General features: G+C 33.3%; 3 protein-coding genes and 1 long non-coding RNA gene across 5 annotated transcripts; 2 read left to right on the top strand and 2 right to left on the bottom strand.

Annotated features, from left to right (window-relative positions):
• Positions 1-6642: 6642 nt before the first annotated feature.
• LOC117928770 (7-deoxyloganetic acid glucosyltransferase-like) lies at positions 6643-8839 on the bottom strand. Of its 2 annotated transcripts, none has more exons than XM_034848777.1 (2): positions 8197-8839; positions 6643-8119 (listed from the first exon to the last, which is right to left on the bottom strand). In XM_034848777.1, exons 1-2 carry the CDS (start codon positions 8696-8698, stop codon positions 7173-7175), a joined length of 1449 nt encoding a protein of 482 aa, XP_034704668.1. In that variant the 5' UTR covers positions 8699-8839; the 3' UTR covers positions 6643-7172. The 2 variants fall into 2 exon arrangements, with proteins under 2 accessions (XP_034704668.1, XP_034704669.1); XM_034848778.1 differs by having other exon boundaries at positions 6643-8098; positions 8197-8837.
• Positions 8840-9647: 808 nt separating this feature from the next.
• On the top strand, positions 9648-10457 carry LOC117928771 (18.1 kDa class I heat shock protein-like). The gene has a single exon (XM_034848780.1). The coding sequence runs from the start codon at positions 9738-9740 to the stop codon at positions 10218-10220; it is 483 nt and encodes a 160-aa protein (XP_034704671.1). The 5' UTR covers positions 9648-9737; the 3' UTR covers positions 10221-10457.
• Positions 10458-12551: 2094 nt separating this feature from the next.
• Positions 12552-17986, top strand: LOC117927540. Its single transcript, XR_004653370.1, has 3 exons — positions 12552-12844; positions 13356-13523; positions 17793-17986. It is a non-coding gene; the product is annotated as an uncharacterized LOC117927540 (long non-coding RNA).
• A 53-nt stretch (positions 17987-18039) lies between these two features.
• On the bottom strand, positions 18040-20098 carry LOC117927539 (7-deoxyloganetic acid glucosyltransferase-like). Its single transcript, XM_034847084.1, has 2 exons — positions 19565-20098; positions 18040-19459 (listed from the first exon to the last, which is right to left on the bottom strand). The coding sequence occupies exons 1-2, from the start codon at positions 20073-20075 to the stop codon at positions 18528-18530; spliced, it is 1443 nt and encodes a 480-aa protein (XP_034702975.1). The 5' UTR covers positions 20076-20098; the 3' UTR covers positions 18040-18527.
• Positions 20099-20237: the final 139 nt, after the last annotated feature.

Genomic DNA, 20237 nt, shown 5'->3' on the forward strand with positions numbered 1-20237 from the left:
TAATATTTTAATATTAAAATATATATTATATACATTTAATAGTCACGTTACTATTTTATATTAGTGTTAAATTACTTTATATATAATAAATCAAATAACATTTTAGTTTTATTTTTACTTTTATTTATATTTTTATTTTTACATCTTATTGTTTTACAACAATTTTTTCAATTATTTAACACTATTATTAATTTTAAAAAATATATAAGATCAATTAATAATTTTGGATGATGTTGTATTTCTATTTTTTAAATTTTAATATTTTTTTTAAATCATATATTATGCAAAATATTTAGAAATATAATTATTCTATTATTATTATTATTTTTCATTCTCATTTTATTAATATTTTATTTTATTTTATTTTTAAATTTGAATTTTAATATTTTATAAAACGTGTTATTTGATTGATAAACATAAGCAATAATCCTATTATTTAATATTAATTAAATAAACTAATATTAATAATTTACAACAAATAATATTCTAACAAAATTACCATAAATTAAAAAAATACATGTAACAACAAATATCTAATATCTATCATGCATTGCACAATAAATATGAAATAAAGGCAAAAATATTAATTACGAATAAAATAATATATCTTTTATTATTTTTTTAATGATTTAATCTATTTAAAATAACGATTTCCAATAAATATTATTCAAACAAATATTATATAATCCAAATAAATTTAAAAATTGATATAATAATAAAAACTATACATCATAAAATAACTTCAAATACAAATAAAGCAAAAATATTACCTTATAAACAATAACGTGAGTATCGAAGAAAAGAGAGGAGATAAGATATACTCAAATTCTAACAAAGATGAAAGGTGAAAATTTTTCAAGCAGGGAAGATGGACAAAACGTGAGTGAAGAAGTTTGAAGGTGAAAATTATAAAGAAAAAGTTTGAAAGTGAAAATGAAAAGGAAGAAGGTAATTTATAATGTATGAGAAGTTGAAATTAGTGGAGTGTAGTAAATTGAAGTATTAAATGGATGGATATGACAACACATGAATAGATATGGAATAGGTAAAAGTGTAGTGTATAGGATAAGTACATGAATAGGTAAGAGTGCGGTGTATAGGATAAGTGGTTAAAGTTTAAATTTCAAATTTCAAATTTCAAATGGAATTGGTGAGTGTAGTAAATTGGAGAATGGGAAATCGTCTCTTCAAGAGATGATTTCCCTTTTGATTTATTTTTTATTTTTTATTTTTAAATTAGTTTGGATTTCCAATTTTTTTTTAATATTAATTTTTTTTAATGGGAAATCATCTCTTAATTTCCCTTTTGATTTTTTTTTTAAATGGGAAATCGATTTCCCTTTTGATTTTTTTTTTTTTGGATTTCCATTTTTTTTTAAATCGTCTTTTCAAAAGACGATTTTGTTTTAAAAAAAAATTTATTTGTGCCCCTCTTTCCTACCTGACAAAAACTACCATACATTTGGAATAAATTTTTCTGGTATGATAATTTAAGAATAATTTTTTAAAATTACCGTACTCTTGTCAAAAGTCCTTATTTTTTGTTTGTACATAATACTTAAATAAAGTACTATCATGTAACCATACTCCAACTATGGAGTTTTTGAGAACTTTACCTTTTCCCTTTGAGCCTAGTGTAAAGTATAACCTAATACATGCACTGTATCAATGCTAGGCAAAAACTTCCCAAAATACCCACAAAGGGCCAATTTGGAATGACCACATCAGCTTCTTCCATGACAGCAAGTTATGTAAGTGTATGACATGTAATATGTTCCATGTCGGCATCCCACACGTACATTCCAAGTAGGAATTTAAAAAAAATCAAAGAGAAAAAAAAATCTACAATAAAAAAAACTCATTTCATCTGAACACCCCTTTTCTTTTTGAAACAAACCTTTTCTTCGAAGCTCATTTTCGTTTCAAACAAACACCATCAAACTCATTTCTTGTCCACTTCTCTACCATGACAAGCTCCATTTTCCCCATTTCATCCGACCAAACAAACAAACCCATTTTCTTCAACCAATTTCTTCCAAACAACAAACCCATATTCTCATCTCTTTACCATCAAACCCATTTTCTTCTCCACTTCTCCACCATGACAAGCTTTGTAGTTTGATGATGACAATGACATGCACTTCTCTACTAGCGACGTTGCTCCATAGTCCTCCGCCAGCCATTGAGAAGATGCACTTAAAAACTCTGCTTTAAAATTAAATAAAATTCAATAAAGATTTAGAACTCTCTTTTTTGCAAAATAATAAGTTTGAAACCTTTAATTAATAGGAGTTGGAAGTCTAAATTAGTCGTAAGATATAGTTTAGGGTTGGTCAATCGACCAATTGGTTGAATTGACTATTAATCATTGGATAGCAGAAAGTACAAAAAGTATCTGTTAAGTCATTGGAGTTTAATCAATTAATTATCGATTCAACCGATACTCGACTAATTGAGTGAATAGTCTCAATCACTTGAGTGAATAACCTGTGGTTAAGTGAATGGTAATCGATTAAGTCGTTTTGATCAAACACTAGTCAAACATATACAAAATATGAAAAATTAATGCACAAATGTTTTGTAACGACTCGAATTGTTTCAATTTGAAAAACCCTTTTTAATAATGAAATACATATCAAAGAATAAAATAGAATTGAGAGATAATGACACATTTTTTCTTTTAATGTAGAAAACTTCAAAGAGAAAAAAATCAAGGGTTTCAAATAATCAAATAATCTACTATGAAGAAAACTTAGCTAAGTACAAGGATTTACTTAACGTAATCCTTCCATCTTTTCTTGGATTACTTGCCTAAAACTTTCAAGCTTCAACTATCATCTTTCTTATTCTAGAGAATATTTGAAATCCATTCCAAGTTTTGATCTCAATCTCTTCTTGAGTCCACACAAGAAGAAACTTGAGTTTTACTCCAAATATGTTGAATATGAGAACAATGATAAATAATACAATGAATCAACCCATTTGAAACAAAAATTTATCACTCAAAAATTAATTTTCAATTCAAACCCAAATGATTTTCTCTCAAGGCAAACACTCACCCTAATTTGGTAAGAAAACTTGAGACACAAAGCAAGATTCTCTCACACTTATAGTAGCCATTTACACTTCTAGAAAGAGGGTTTAAATATTAACCATTGAGAATGATTTGGGAAAAGTTAAAAGGAATACAAATGTGATTGAAGTTTAATAGATTAGAGATGAATAAAAAGAATTGGGTATAGCAGAGACTATTATCCTTAATTTGGACTGATAAAAAATTGATTCAAATTATTTAAATATTATATTTTACACTCCTTAACCAACCGCTCCATTTTTCAATAAAATGATAAGAGTTTAAAACATGGTTGATCAACGTTTGCCATCATTCAACACCTCAAAAACACTTAAACTCTTCTTTAGCCATCTTTAAATATGAATAATTTGGAAAACACAAGTGTCCAATGGAGGATTCGAAGAGTATGAGCTAAAAGACATAATGAGAATTTTGACTTGGAATTACCAAAACACAAATATGCTTAAGGTTTTGCAACTTTTGCATCTTTAATATAAAATTCTTAGGATACCTGGTTAGATGAAGTCTTTGTCATTTTGAAAACCCTTTTAATCATCAATAGCACTAAACAAAGGTGGTTTTCATTTAGACGATTATCCACTAATTTATAAAATAATAAAATTGATTTAGACACTTTAATGATTTTAGGTGCTCAAATAAAAATATAATGCAATATAAACTTAATGCACCAACAACCTCGTAAAGTGATCATAGAGAATAGATTTTGATTCTTCTCTTCATTGAGACCTTTTCCTTTTTCTTGGTTTCTTTTTGACTTGTTATATATTTGATTACTTTTTTGGAAATCTTCTTATCTAACTACACTTAAGATAAATTATTAGTTTTAAACTTTATGTGTTATTATCAAAATCAAGATTAACTAAGTTTTAGTTTAACACAAACCTTAAGTGTTAAATTCAAGAAAAAATTATTGATACAAGATGTTAAATATTTGAGAACATCATTTTGAATGTTCAATAAGAAAACATTCAATTTCGTATTACAATTAGCAATTAAATTGGCATATCATTGATATCTTATTGAGAGACTTGATTTTTCATATGAAGATTTAATATGTAATTTTTCACATTGAACACATAATGGACATTCGGGATAAATTAATGCCTTTTATTTTTCAAATGAATTAAGATTTTACTTTTACCTTTTTATTGGAACTCCAAATTTAACATGACCACTTTTTGATTCCTCATGCTCATCAAAGATATTTTTAAATTCACAACCAATACTTTAGAAAAATAATTGGAGATTGATTTATTTTTTCATATTCAAACTTTCAAATTCTCTTTTATATACATTTTGTACTATCCATAAGCTTTTTTTAGAGGTGGATATTCTTGGAATTTTCTTAAAAATACATACATTCATTGCTTAATAGACTGTGGTAAGAGATTTCTTATTTATTTTCCTCATATATATATTTTAAATTTCTTTGATTTAGGTACTTTTTTAAAAAAAATTCTTTGATTTGGGTAAAAAGTTGTTTTGACTCTTTATAACCCTTTTGTACAACCTCATATGCACGTTGTGAATCAAACAAACAAAACCTTTATCTTGATACTCTATTTATTATATATATATATATATTCTTTTTTTAACTTTGAGAATTTGAAACGGATACATCACATCTATCAGTTTTTTTGTAATCACCTATCAGAATTAAAAATGTATTATTATTCACTATTCTTATTCAATCATTATATAACTTTTTATTTTTAAATATTTATATTTAACAAAATAGAAATTCCAAATAAAAAAATATAAAAACTTTCTACAACTCAGTCTGTTAAATCTAGAAACTAAACCAACTAATTAAAAAAAATATTTTCTTTTAACTATTAGAAGTCAAATCTAATTCAGTTTTCAAAAAGTTTTCAATCAATTTTGCTTTCGAGTGATTACTAACGCTTTCACAAATCTACACAATTAAAAAAAAAAAAAAACCTAAACAAAAAAAAAAATTGCATCTAATGAGCTCTCGGTCCCTCTAATTATTATATCTCGCTCTCACGTGAAGGGAATATTCCGGGAGAAACTTTAACGGAGAGACGTATGAAAGCATCCCACACATGTCAGGACAAGCACGGGCTGCTATTTATTTTCACCCTGTCATTGATGCCCAATCACATGTCGGGTGGCCTTTTAAAGCGTGATGAAGTAGAAGAGAACTCGCCCCTCCATGGAAAAGTCAACAGAAATCCAATTGCAGCAAAGAAAGCGTCGCCGACGAGTGCTCTTCCCATTGCCCTTCCAAGGCCACATAAACCCCATGGTTCAGCTCGCAAACATCATTGACGACAGAGGCTTCTCAGTCACCATCATCCACACCCACTTCAACTATCCTCACTTCACCTTCCATTTAATTCCTGATGGCTTGTTAAAAAGCCATGCCTCCTCAACTGATGTCATAGCTCTCATCCAACTCCTTAATATCAACTGCGTCACGCCCTTCCAGGATTGCTTGTCTCGATTGTTATTAGAGGCTTATGAGGAGCCTATTATTGCTAAATTATAGATATTTTATCGCACTTCATGTTGTGCCGATCCAAGTTTCAATGTATAAAATATTTGTTTAACTACACAAACATAAAATAACCCGCATAAAGATCTATGAGGTTTTAACATAGATTCGTCAAATATGCTTATATTCACAATTGAAAGAATTATTTTATTATACTATAAAGAATATTAGTATATAAAAGATAATGAATTTTCGAAACATCACACATTATATCTATGTTGTGAACTATAAGTCCCTTAATTCCATTCGATATTTCTCATTCTTTTTCGATCACATAACTAGCATGATTTGAAACAAGGGCCTCCTTAGGATTAATTTGGAACTACTTGGAAGACCTTGAAGAATCTGAACTGGCCAGTTAGCCAGTGCATACTTCTGCCATTCCTATTTTCCCAATAGGTCCATTTCAAAAATACTTTCCATATATACTCTTCTAGTTCATTAGTACGTTATCAAACTTTTACCTGGCTGAACTAACAAGCGCCTAAATCTATCATTTATGTGAGCTTTGGAAGTGTTGTGGAAGTGGATGAAACTGAATTTTTGGAGATAGCCTGGAGTCTAGCCAATATATCAACCAGTCCTTGTTATGGTCGGTTCGACCCCGGGTTAGTACGTATAGCTCAGATTGGCTTGAATCATTGCCAAAAGGATTCCTAGAGATGAGGGGTGGAAGGGACCGCCATACTATCAAATGGGCTCCCAACAGGAAGTGCTTGCTCATCCTGCCACTGGATGATTTTTGGACTCACAACGGATTTGTCTGCCTGGTTTTGGTGACCAAAATGAATGCTAGGTACGTCTATCACCGAATTTGGAGAGTGGGTTCGCAGCTGGAAAATGGACTGGAGACACTGGAAATAGAGAGGATTATATATGCATTAATTTGAAATAAAAGGGTGAACATTTGTCCGAAGCAATGAGGGTTTTCAGACTAATCCTTAGAAGGCTTGTTTCCTATTGAGAGTCCTACTAAATACCTGATTGTTTATCTTGCCTGCCGCTTGAGACTTTTGATGGAGATTTAATCTTTGACCAAGATTAAACTCTTCAGAATAGAATAGTTTATTAAGATTTACAATTCATCATTAATATATATATATATATAAAACTCAGTTCTATGGGGATTGGTACGCTGTATGTTTCCCCTGGGGGCTAGTTGTCTCCGAGAACTACCACTCAAAATACAGGAAAGCAGCCTTATACGCAACATATAAATGTGGGAGAATACTGTGACACGTATCTGGTTACGATCGATCCCCGTGCTGTAATGTGAATGATGAACGAATTGACCCTTTAATATCTCCATGTATGTGGCTGTTGATTAAATTGCAATGAGCATCTTATTAGATTCGAAAAATGTACAAAACACAGAGAAATTAAATGTGAGAGCCTCCAGCATCCCTGTCTGACAAGGTCTTTTCCTCCTTTCATTGGCTCGAAACCCCAAAATGACTAAAATCCTGAAAATCTTGTCTTGTTGCAACGTGAGATGCTAGAGGCATATGATTAAATAACACACCACACACGTTTCAACGCACGTCAAATTCCTAGTGGTTATCAGGCGCTCATCAACCTTATGCTCTCAATCAAACGGCTAAAGTTACAGTAGGAGGACCCACCTTCACTCAGACTACTTCTTGCCAACTTTGCCATCGCCTCCGCCGATTTGGTGAACTCAGTGCGCCTCTTTTCCATCAAATCTCTCACCATCTTCTCAATGGTAACCCTATCGCAAGTGTCTTTCATGTCCATACCCAGCTTCCAAACATGGCTTACGAACCTACTGTTTACCTGCTGATCAGCAAAATAAGGCCAGCAAATCATTGGCACTCCCGCGAATATACTCTCAATCGTCGAGTTCCATCCACTGTGAGTGAGGAACCCACCCACAGCCGGGTGCGCTAGAACCTCTTCTTGTGGAACCCAGCCCACAATTTGACCCCTCTCCTTCGTCACTTCCCAGAGCTGCGCCGGTGGCTGAAATTCTCCGTCTTTTTCTGTGAGGGAGTCTGGCCGTATGACCCACAAGAAGCGGCTACCGCTGTTGACTAAACCGTGCCAAAACTCCATGAGCTCCTCCTTTGTGATGACTGTGAGGCTTCCGAAGCTGACGTAGATGACAGATTTTGAGGGCTGACGGTCAAGCCACGGAATGCACCTTTTGTCTTCCTCCCACAAACTATTGGAAAACTGTGATGCGGTTGTTTCGGATGCCAGCCTGGATTTCAGATGTGCGTGGAGAGGTCCAACGGTGTATATTTTTGGACAGTGACTGCGTATTTGAGAGAGCGTGGCTCCATCTAGGTCTTCAAACGTATTGAGTATAAGCGCATCGGCCCGTGGTGTTTGTCGAGTCTCTATCATTACAAGCTGGAGATTCGGGTCATTTGCGTCCTTGGTACGGCAAAAACTAGGTAGATCTCGCCGCCGGAGAAACCCCTCCATTCCAGGAACACTGGTTACTAGCTGATCCATGTCATCATCTACAGTATTCATACATAAACCTGGTAAAATAATCAAAAGAAGAGAGAAAGGAAAACAAAGATTGAATATGAGCAAAAAGACAACCTACTAAAGTTACCTTTAAAGGGGACTTCGCCAGCTTCAATGAGCTGAGGTAGAGAGAAATATGCCCAGAAGGCACAAGGACTGCTAGTACGAAAAGAAATGGTGGGAACTCCAACTTCATTACCAACATCAATAGCAAAACCCATGATCCCATCTGCTATGATGCAGGTCACAGGGTCAGAACTCCTGCACCACGACATGATCATCTCCCTAAACAGTGGTTTGGTCGTGGCTTTCATTCCATCAAACATATCCTTCAATTGGACACCGGTTCGCGGATGATCCAACGGCAGCCCATCGGATATCGTTTGGAAACGAAAGCCAGCATAGCGCGTGAATCTGTCCAGAATGTTGGTGTAACGGAGGAGGCGGCTGTGGGTGTAGTCGGAGTTGAGGAAGGTGATGCGGAGGCCGGCGAGGGAAAGAAGTTCGGCGAGTTTGAGCATGGAATTGACATGGCCTTGAATGGGAAAAGGGAAGACAAGGACATGGGGAGAGACAGGCCGATGTTCCATGTCGAATTTTGGTAAGGTAGCACCTTAATTTCCTAACATTAACATTCATGGCCCATGACTCCATGTGGGATTTATAACGAAATAAACCCTTCTTCGTTGCTCCTAGTGCCCACTGCTCCAGCTTCGGCCTTGTGGGCGTACACGCGTATTAATTAGGTAACCATGGTAGGTTTGAGATTCGCTCCAGTTCTGTTTTTGTATTTTTATAATATTATTATAAAGTTTTAGAAAATAGCAAATAACATGTTTTTTTTTTAGAAAGTAAATATATATTCAAATGCCAGCTCAGCAAGTAGTATTTTACTCTTGAAATAAAAATATATTTAAGGATGATGACATATTTTATAACATAGTTTAACATATCTATATTTTAACTATGAGATACTTATTTCGTCCTATCATAAAATCTGTATTATAACCACATATGTCTACACAATTTTTTAATCATGTGAAAACCGTGATAGAAATATTTTAGGGCTTTAGCTACCTCCGGGATTAACAATTGACTGATTAATATCGTGGAATTATTGACTAGAGGGATTTATAATAGAAGAAAAAACCTAAATTAAAAGTAAATGTATCCTTCACATACCATCAAAGCAATCAAGAGTGAGAATAGAAAATAGAATTATATAATTACAAAATCTTCCCAAAAGATTCTATCAATTTCCGAATTCTGCACCCAGTATTATTTATTAACCGTGCTGGCCCATTGATTCCATGGGCCAGAAACTTCCTTCCCAAGTCTAAGTCTTGTAAGCCCATTAGGACTATGATTAAATTGAAGAAACCTAGAATTGTGGATTAAGGCCCATAACCTAGAATTTGATGATGGAAAGCGGTGGAAGGTTGGAGAGACGTCTCGTTCCTATCCAAACTGGAAGTGTCCAGAAGGGTGAGGAAAGCACCACAATCCTCTTTCACCTCCTATATAGAGAGCTCATCTCTATCCCTTTCATCATCAAGAAATCGTTCGAAGCCTGCGTACGAGATATTTCCCCTTTCAGCAAGCAATTCAATTTGATCGATCGACCAAAAAATGGCGCTCATTTCAAGTGTTCTTGGTGGTGGCCGACGGAGCAACATCTTTGATCCCATCTCTCTAGATATCTGGGATCCCTTCGAAGGCTTTCCTTTTAGCACCACTCTTGCCAACGTTCCTAACACCGCTCGCGAAACCTCTGCCTTCGTCAACACCCGTATTGATTGGAAAGAGACTCCCGAAGCTCATGTTTTCAAGGCGGATCTTCCAGGGTTGAAGAAGGAGGAAGTGAAGGTTGAGGTTGAAGAGGGCAGAGTACTTAAAATTAGTGGAGAGAGGACTAAAGAGCAGGAGGAGAAAAATGAAAAATGGCATCGGGTGGAGAGGAGCAGCGGCAAGTTCCTTCGCCGGTTCAGGTTGCCGGAGAATGCAAAGATGGATCAAGTCAAGGCTACTATGGAGAACGGTGTGCTAACTGTGAGGGTTCCAAAAGAAGAGGTGAAGAAGCCGGAGGTGAAGGCGATCGAGATATCTGGTTAAGTCATTAGAAGGTTGACGGCCATCAAGAGACATGATGTTTTCAAATTTAGCTTACTGCAGGAGTCTTGAATGATGTGGATGGTGTGTTACTTTGACAGACTGGGCATGTGTATGCAAGACAGTTTTGTTATCCCTTTTTGGTTGTGTTTTTCCTTTTTATGTGGGTTTAAATAAATGTGTATCATAAGGTGTGTTTTAAAGTATATAAATGAATAATTTTCTTTAATTAGAAATGATTAAGATGTTTTGCTATTTGATGATATTTTTTTGGTAATTTTTTACTATTGGGTGACGTCAATATTCACCTTTGAAATGCTTCAATTAATTCTAAAATTTTGATGTTGGTGAACCCTGAACCCCTAGCTCCACATGAAGCCTAAAAAAACAAGGGGCTTTTATCAGGAATCGGTGAGATATCTCACCAGTGAGACTTACCACATGGTTGAAATATTCGGCATTTTTGCGAAAATTTTTCCGATTTTTCGGTGAGTGGTCAGCGCGGGGTCCAGCTGAAGCCATTTTTGTCATCGCTTACATTTATTTTAAAATATTAAAAATATAAATTTATTCAAAAAATACTAAAATATAAGAAGAATAATGAAATTCTAATATTTTATAAATTAAAATTAATTTTATAAGATAAATAATAAATTATATATTAAAATTAATATATCATTACTTACCAATATTTTTCTTTTTAATCATACCTATGTCTTACACTTACAAAATAATTTTAATATGTGTATTTTTATTTATTTTATTATTAATTTAGAATTTTTTCAAATATTTCTGTAAATTTTTAATAATTTTCACCTCACTAATATATTTATTCGATATTTCTAATATATTCGAAAAATTCAAGTATTGACATATTCATATTTATTAATATTTTAAATCATGTCACTTACCACTAAAAACACATTATTTAATTTAAAAGTGTTGTTGAAAAAAAGATTAGGTATTTGATAAAATGTAAAAAATATTTCTAAAATTTTGAAAAATTATTTATAATACTGAAAAATCACTTGAAATATTTTTTAAATAAATATTTAGTAGACGACTCTCATAAAAACATTTTCGAAAACATTCATATTATAAATACTTAGAGTAAAAATAGTATCAAACACATTTTTAATATGTTATAACCAAAATTACTCTTGAATAACCTCCTAACTTTTCTTTTATCTTTGTTAATGGTTTGATTAATTTACTTATGTAAGAATCTTTGATGAAATTAAATTAGATTTATTTTGAAATTCATAATACTTGTTAAGTTTGTGTTCTAACTATTATTATTATTATTTATTAATTAATAATAAGTTCAAAGTATTTGGTTAATGGTTTATTGATGAAAAAAATTATGTTATACTTATAAAGAAAGGAATTTTTGGTTCTTCTTTCTACTTCTACAATTCAATGGAGGTATCTCTATATCCACTAAGAAGTGTAAAACGGAAAGTAGGAGAATGAAAATTAAGAGTAAAGGAATTCAAGATATATAGTTATAGAGCGAAAATTCAAAACGGTTATTTGAAGAACTTCAAATTCATATTGAAGTTAAAAATATGGATTAAGGTAAAAAGTATGGATTAAGGTATGTTTCCTTCTTTAAATTGTAGATGATATTTTTTAAAGTTCAATATAAAACACCAACAAAATATTTTCCAACATAGTTTGCATTAAATACTTCACCTTTCAACAAAATAAGTCACTGTTATCATACCTTGTCTTTTTTACTCTCTCACAACATCGCGCCTAGCTATATACAACTACTCTTTCAACATTTTTCGACACCCTTTTTTCATAAAATATATATTTCACAGTTTTTACATGTGTTGCTCTCTTTCAAGTTGTCATATAATAGATTTTCCCTTATTAACACTAACATGGCCATCCATCCCGTGTCGCATTCAACACAATTAGGTCATGCCAGGTTTAACAGGGGAGTTCACGCTCGAGCAATGATGAAAATATCGGTAATCATGGATATATCGGTAACTTGATTTTACGGATATATCGGATATATCGAAGAAATATCGACGGATATTTTGGAAAAAAAAAAAATTTAATAGGCAAAAAATTGATCAAAGTTCATAAAAATATAAAAAAAAACCTCATAACAATGTAATTAGAAGTATAATAGATAATTTAAATTTATTTTGTTGAATAATTTGATATATATATATATATTATATGATTTTTGATATATTATATGTAATTATATTATATAGGTCAATAAAAAATATGAATTTTGTAATTAAGCATTTATTATCAAACTTCATAAAAATTTTGATTTTATTAATATAAATAATTTATATATATTAACTTGATTTCATTAAATACCAATAATTTGTATATATTATCGCATAGGTTCACTTTGGATCGTTGGATCACATCCAAATTCACTTTGGACCATCACCGTGGAGTCATGATTTGTTTCCTTTTTTTTTTTTTTTTTTTTTTATCTCTACTAAATTTTTAAAAAATCAAAAGGCCACCCATCCGAAAAGCCCTTTGCTGAAGACCCGCTTCTCTCACTCGGGCATCAAAAAGCCCTTGGCTGAAGCTGCCCTCCGGACGAGAGAATCGGCCCCAATTTCCTCTTTCACTCTCAATCCTCGCAGGTTCTAATCTAATCATTTATTACTTTTTTTTTTTTTTTTTGCAACCCCTGTTTGATTCCCAAGAAAATCCATCCCCCATTCAATTTCCGGGAAAATCCATCCCCCATTCGATTTCCGGGAAAATTCATCCTCGTTTGATTTCCGAGAAAATTCATCCTCGTTTGATTTCCGAGAAAATCCATGCAAAACCCTCAAGGAAAACCAATAAAATTGCTTTTTTTTTTTTTTTCTCCCTGTGTTTTCTGATCTGTTCTAGGGTCGCTTTGCTTTTGTGCCATTGGATTTAAATTTCACGAACCCTAAATCCACGATTTTTGAGCCAGGCTGAAAAACAACCTTTGCCTGCAAGTCATGATCAGATTACCAAGGAACATCTTATGTTTTTTTAAAAAAAAATAAAAATTGGACAGATTTTGTATCCTGTGCGCGGGCTGGACTGGTAGGAAATATCGGGAAATTTCCCGAAATATCGGCGATACAAACCGAAATTTCACCGATTTTTTGCTTGCAGCCATGTTTCGGTGATTTTTTCGTCGATTTTAACAGAAGTTTGGCGAAATTTCTCCCGTCGACATTTCGCCCCCCTCTTTCGTATCGCCGGCCACCGAAACCCGAAATTCCGGCGAAATTTCCGCGAAAAAAATGGAAACTTTCATCCTTGCGCTCGAGATGATATGAGGTAGGTGTCATTTTCTTTTCGTAACGGATTCAAAGACGGTCCTCTTCAATTCCCATGTGCATGTGTCAGGACACCCGTTCTCATGGGCATCTGTGGGGCTGCCATGTTTTTTTTTTTAAATCTTCCAAGGGCACTGCATTTTCAACCACTTCAATACGCATTTTTTTTTAAAATAAAAAAACACCTGGCCCCTTTCCCGAGACACCTATTCTCATGGCCATATGTGGGCTGCCAGTTTTTTTAATTAAAATTTCTAAGCACCACCATTTTCAACTACTCCTGTGCACATTTTGAAAAAATGAAAATAAAAGAACAACACATGGCCACCTTTCCGGGATACCCAGTTTTTGTTTTTGGTCATTTATTAATTTTTTTAAATATTTTACAAAGATAATGTAACGACAATCATGTAGATATTATAAACATTCTCATATATATATATATATATATATATGGGACATTACAAATACCCTCCATTTAGACACAATGTTCTCGTTGTGTCCCTTCATACCGGGGTTGGAGATTGACTCTGATACCATTTATAATGACTCGCACCCAATCATATAAATATTGTATGCTTTGGGCCCAAAAGGACCCTCACGATTTTAAAACGCATCTACTTAGTTAAGAGAAGTCTATACATATATAGTGTTAGGAACTTTCTTCTATATCTGATGTGGGATATCACAAACAATATTTTCAAACTTTCGACGTTACAGATGGTTTATTTCCATTTAATAACATTTATGGAAACTCACTAACGGATATATACAACAAAGATTTTAACTTCAAAAGTGATAAAGATTACAATATCTTGAGGTTATTTCCATTTGTTAGATGGTTTGCTGTGCATGCTACCCTTTAACAAGCTATGGGTTCTTCACATTAACGAGGGCAGGCAAGTTTGGAAGAAGTGAAATAAGAAAAACAAAGCAAAAGCAGGGCACATACAATGGCAGCATGAACAGGAGCCTTTGAATATCCAGAATTTTGAGATAAATATATGAGAAGCTTGCTTAACACATTTCTTTCTTCTCATCCAAGCCCTCCAGTTGTCAGTATTACAGTCATAAATCAAAAAGTAATTTAACTATAATCAAAATATTAAAGAAAACAAACAAGAATACATTAACTCATCAATACTATAGAAGATAGAAACTAGATATATTTATTGGTTCTAAGCATCTCACATTTATCCACTTCTTATATTGACATCTTGATTCATGAGTCCCTTGTTCCACGAATGTTTCGGCATAAATTTTAATGCAAATAATATTAGTTCAACAACATAAAAATAAAATAATTCACACAAAAGTACATAATATTTTAATTTGATTCAACCCATCATAGTTACACTTACATTCAACTATCTTATAAAAATATTACAAATGATAGAAACCAAATAATTGGGTTCCTAAAAAAGATCATATTTCCCCACTTTTTAAATTTACACTTTGAACCACTGGTCCCTGGGTTTAGAGTGTATTTCTTTTTTTTTTTTTTTCTCATATATTTATTCACTTTTATGAATTCAACTTTTTTTTCTTTTAACTTTTTTTCTTCATAATTTAAAATATTTATAAAGATATTCCTAATAACCTTTCTTATTTTATAAAAAAATATAAAATTATAATAATATATCAATATAAAAAATATTTTATATAATATTTTTTTAAATCCTTTGACTTTTATTAATTAAACTGTAAATGCTTAATGCCCTTGTGGTTTAATTGGTTTGGCAATCCGAGAAAACTCAATTCGCATTATTCTTGTGAGGTTGCCTTTTTTTCCTCTTGTTACATGCATTCCTTTCCCCTTGTTGATCTATAAAATAATTTAGTAAACTAAAATCAGCAACGCTTGGAAGCAGCCAATGAAGAACCAAATGTGGCAGGCGCTCAACTTATGAATATCCTTGTCACTTTTTGGTATTTAGGTCTCTTTCCTGGCTAGCATCTTGGTTCTTATAATGAGCCCACCACCTCTCTAAATCATTTCGACACGCTAGCCAGCAATATTTTCTTAATAAAAAAAATTGGGCAGCCTTTCAGACTTCCCTCTAAATTGTTGTCAAGATTTGGATTTTTCTCAATAGTACGGTAATTTAAAAAAATTATGCTTAAATTACTGTAGTAGAAGAAGTTATTACAAATATACAGTAGTTTTTGCCATCTAGGAAAGAGGATTTGCCATTTAGGAGAGAGGAGAGAGGAGAGAGGTTCAGCGGATAATTTTTTTTTAAACAAAGGGAAATCGTCTTTTCAAAAAACGAGTTGCATGAAAAAAAAATAGTATTTAAAAAAAAATCCCCATTTACAAGGGAACTCGTCTCTTGAAGAGACGAGTTCCATGAAAAAAAATATATATAAAAAAAAAAAAAAATTCCTCAAGGTATATATTTTAAAAAAAATTCCTTAAAAAAAAAAAAATTCCACAAGGGAAATTCAAGAGACGAGTTTCCCATGGGAAATTTTTTTTTAAATATTTTTTTTCAATTCCCAAATTAAAAAAAAAAAAAAACAATTCCACAAGGGGAACTCGTCCAAAAATTTTTTCCCATGGGAAACTCGTCTCTTGAAGAGATGAGTTCCCATAAAAAAATATATTTATTTTTTTTTTAAAAATCTCAAATTATAAAATAAAAATAAAAAATTCCAAAGGGGAAATAGTCTCTTTAAAAAAAAAGTAATATTTTTAATATATTTTTAAAATAAATCCCAAAATATAAAAAAAAAATAAAAAAAAAATATTGCAAAAGAGAAATCGTCTCTTCATTAAAAAAAATCCCAAATTATAAAAAGAAAAAAAAATCCAAAAGGGAAATCATCTCTTCATAGATAAACCATTTGCTATGAACAATACCGTTTGCTATTTTGAACAACACTGTTTGCTATCATAGGTAAGCCGTTTGCTATCATAGCTAGCCCGTTCCCTTGAAATTTTTTTTTTTTTTTTTTTTTAATTTGGGTGTTTTTTTAAAAAAAAATTAAAAAAAAAAATTCCCAAGGGAACTCGAAGAGACGAGTTCCCTTGTGGAATTGTTTTTTTTTTTTTTTTTTTGGGAATTTTTTTATAAAAAAATTTTTTTTTTCCCATGGGAACTCGTCTCTTCCCTTGAAGAATTTTTTTTTTTTTTTTTTTTTTTAATTTGGGTATTTTTTTTTTTAAAAAAAAAAATTTTTAATTTTTTTTTTCCCATGGGAAAATTGTTTTTTTTTTTTTTTTTTTTTTTTTTTTTTTTTAAATTTGGGAATTTTTTTATAAAAAAATTTCCCATGGGAACTCGTCTCTTGAAGAGACGAGTTCCCTTGTGGAATTGTTTTTTTTTTTTTTTTTTTTTTTTTTTTTTTTAATTTGGGAATTTTTTTATAAAAAAATTATTTAAAAAAGAAAAAAATTTCCCCTGGGAACTCGTCTCTTGAAGAGAAGAGACGAGTTCCCTTGAAGAATTGTTTTTTTTTTTTTTTTTTTTTAATTTGGGAACTTTTTTATAAAAAAAAATATTTTAAAAAAAAAAAATTTCCCACGGGAACTCGTCTCTTGAAGAGACGAGTTCCCTTGTGGAATTGTGTGTTTTTTTTTTTTTTTTTTTTTTTAATTTGGGAATTTTTTGTTTTAAAAAATATTTTTTTCCCAAGGGAACTCGTCTCTTGAAGAGACGAGTTCCCTCGAGGAATTGTTGTTTTTTTTTTTTAAATAATAATTTGGGATTTTTTTAAAAAATATATATATTTTTTTCAAGGAACTCGTCTCTTCAAGAGACGAGTTCCCTTGTAAATGGGAAATTTTTTTAAATACTAATTTTTTTTTTCATGGAACTCGTATTTTGAAAAGACGATTTCCCTTTAACTTTTGAAATTTGAAAAGATGATTTTGGTTTTAAAAAAAAATTTATCCGCTGAACCTCTCTCCTCTCTTCTCTCTCCTAAGTGGCAAATCCTCTTTCCTAGGTGGCAAAAACTACCGTATATTTGTAATAACTTCTTCTATTACAGTAATTTAAACATAACTTTTTTAAATTATCGTACTATTGAGAAAAATCCGTCAAAATTTCCTGTTGACTAGGTAATGCAATGCAATAGGGCAGATCCGGTTGCTTTTGAAGTTTTTTTATTTTTTTTTATTGCTTATTACAGTCATCTAGTCAACACACTTACTGTATGTTTTCATGGAAATTTATTAAATATTCCTTCTAGACGTCAAAGGATGGAAGGTCCGTCTTTTGATTATATTTTTAATAATTTGTTAATATTTTTTTCGTTTTGATAGTGAAACAGATAGTAAAACAGGACCTGGCGGCTGCTTGTGATGGTGATGGTGATGTATGAGCAGAACCATATGCTGAGGCCAAGGACTAAGGCCAAGAGAGTATGCAAGTTGTTGAATGCATGGTCAATTATCGAGTAAAAAGTCACTCTCATGATGATCCCATATGCATTTTCTAGGAGCTATCTGCTGTGACCTAAAAATAGAAGAAAAGTAATGAAATTTCTTAGCAGTGTAAAAGATGGAGAAGTGAGAAAATCCAATACATATATAACATTGTCTAATGTGTTATACATTGTCTTTGGTCTGCGCAGAAATTAAGCTGCTATCACCTGATTCCCTGGAGATAATTTTGAGTTACGTACTGAACTACACTCTTAATACAATGGGTCTCTTGCTTTTTGCTTATGGCATCGCCAGTCCTTTGGCAGCATCCACTAAGAACTTGGTTTGGGTCAAAGCTCAAGAATTGTTCCTGTAAGAACTAGCCCATGTGTTGTTGTTTTGTGGATGTTATTGAGCTTGGATCTAATTGAATTCGGACAACATTTAATTTAAAGAAACAAGAAATAGAGAAAAGCTAAAGGCATCCACTTTTCGGTCTTTGGAAATTTATCTACTCTTCCTCGCGTCGCCAGTCCACCCCAAGATTCCTTTCTCCCTTCGCCCAATCATTTGCCGAATGCATCCAATTAAATTATTTTGCCTTCGCTTTCCATGGAAAACCCAAATATACTTTCAACTCAGCCTGCCCATCAATCTTATCTCCTCGATCAAGCTGCTCAAGTTACAGTAAGAGGACCCACCTTCACTAACACATTTTCTAGCCCTTGTAGCCATCATGTCAGCCGTTTTCAAAAGCTCATCCCGCCTCTCTTCCATCAGATCTCTCACCATTTTCTCAACAATAAGTCGATCGCAAGTATCTTTCATGTCCGAACCAAGTTTCCAAACATGGCTTACGAACCTACTGTTGATCTGTTGGTCTGCAAAGTATGGCCAGCAAATCATTGGCACGCCGGCGCATATACTCTCAAGAGTCGAGTTCCACCCACTGTGGGTGAGGAACCCACCTACTGCCGGGTGCGCTAGAACCTCTTCTTGTGGAGCCCACTCCACGATGTAACTCCTCTCCTTTGCCCCTTCCAAGAGCTCCGCCGGAGTCTGACGCTCTCCATCTTCTTCGGCAAGAGAGTCCGTCCGTATGACCCACAAGAAGCGGCTACCGCTGTTTACCAAACCGTAACAGAACTCTATGAGCTGCTTCCTTGTGATGACTGTCAGGCTTCCGAAGCTTACGTAGATAACAGACTTTGAAGGCTGACGGTTAAGCCACGCTATGCAGCTTCTGTCTTCTTGCCGTAAACTGTTGGAAGACACTGACGTCGTCGATTCAGAAGCAAGTCTGGTTTTCAGGTGCGCGTGGAGAGGTCCAATGGTGTAGGTTTTTGGACAGTGATTGCGTATTTGACCGAGAATAGGTCCTTCTAAGTCTTCAAACGTATTAAGTATGAGCGCATGGGCTCGAGGAGTTTGTTGCGTCTCCTTCATTACAAGTAGGAGACCCTCGTTATCTAGGTTGCTGACTCGTATAAGACTCGGGAGATCTCGTTTTCGGAGAAACCCCTCCATGCCGGGAATACTGGTTACTAGCTGATCCATATCGTTACCTGTAGTTTATTCATGATCTAACTATATTGTAAAAGAAGAAAACAAAAATATAAACGAATTATAATGAACAGATGATTTCGTGGAATTCAATCTAGAAAGCATACCTTTGAGGGGAAGTTCGCCAGATTCAATGAGTTTGAGCGCAGAAAAATATGCCCAGAAGGAACAAGCACTAATGGTGCGGAAAGAAATGATGGGAATTCCAACTTCATTAGCAATATCAATGGTAAAACTCATAATCCCATCTGCTATGATGCAGTTGACCGGCGGGAGGGTATCAGAACCCTGGCCCCTTGAAATCACTAGCTCCCTAAAAATTGGTTTTGCTGTGGCTTTCAATCCCTCAAACAGATCCATCAGCCGCTCACCGGTACGTGGATGGTCCGTGGTAAGCCCATCAGATATTGTTTGGAAACGGAAGCCAGGATAGCGGCTGAACCTGGTCTGAATATCGGTGTGAAGGAGGAGGCGGTGTTGGTTATATTCGGAGTTGAGGAAGGTGACGTGGAGGCCGGCGACGGAGAGAAGTTCGGCGAGTTTGAGCATGGAGTTGACGTGGCCTTGAGCCGGGAAGGGGAAGATGAGGACATGAGGAGACACTGGCCCTTGATCCATCTGACTATTGGTGGACTATTGTTGCAGAATAGACCATGAATTTATGCAGTATTTGCAAGGAAATAATCCATATATTCCAAAAAGCGCACGTGGCTTTCTTGTCTTCATCTATGTGTATTATAGCTAGGTGGACGGCAATTCTTTGATGCCTGTTGGAATTTA

Source organism: Vitis riparia, chromosome 13 (genome assembly GCF_004353265.1).
Source record: "Vitis riparia cultivar Riparia Gloire de Montpellier isolate 1030 chromosome 13, EGFV_Vit.rip_1.0, whole genome shotgun sequence".
Lineage (NCBI taxonomy): Eukaryota > Viridiplantae > Streptophyta > Magnoliopsida > Vitales > Vitaceae > Vitis > Vitis riparia.

Excerpts from the sequence above, each read along its gene's own strand:
- LOC117927539 (XM_034847084.1), bottom strand. The coding sequence starts at position 20,075 with ATGGATCAAGGGCCAGTGTCTCCTCATGTCCTCATCTTCCCCTTCCCG. Across the intron at positions 19,460-19,564 it reads TGGCGAACTTCCCCTCAAAG|GTAACGATATGGATCAGCTA; the intron begins GTATGCTTTCTA and ends AATAAACTACAG.
- LOC117928770 (XM_034848777.1), bottom strand. The coding sequence starts at position 8,698 with ATGGAACATCGGCCTGTCTCTCCCCATGTCCTTGTCTTCCCTTTTCCC. Across the intron at positions 8,120-8,196 it reads TGGCGAAGTCCCCTTTAAAG|GTTTATGTATGAATACTGTA; the intron begins GTAACTTTAGTA and ends TTATTTTACCAG.
- LOC117928771 (XM_034848780.1), top strand. The coding sequence starts at position 9,738 with ATGGCGCTCATTTCAAGTGTTCTTGGTGGTGGCCGACGGAGCAACATC.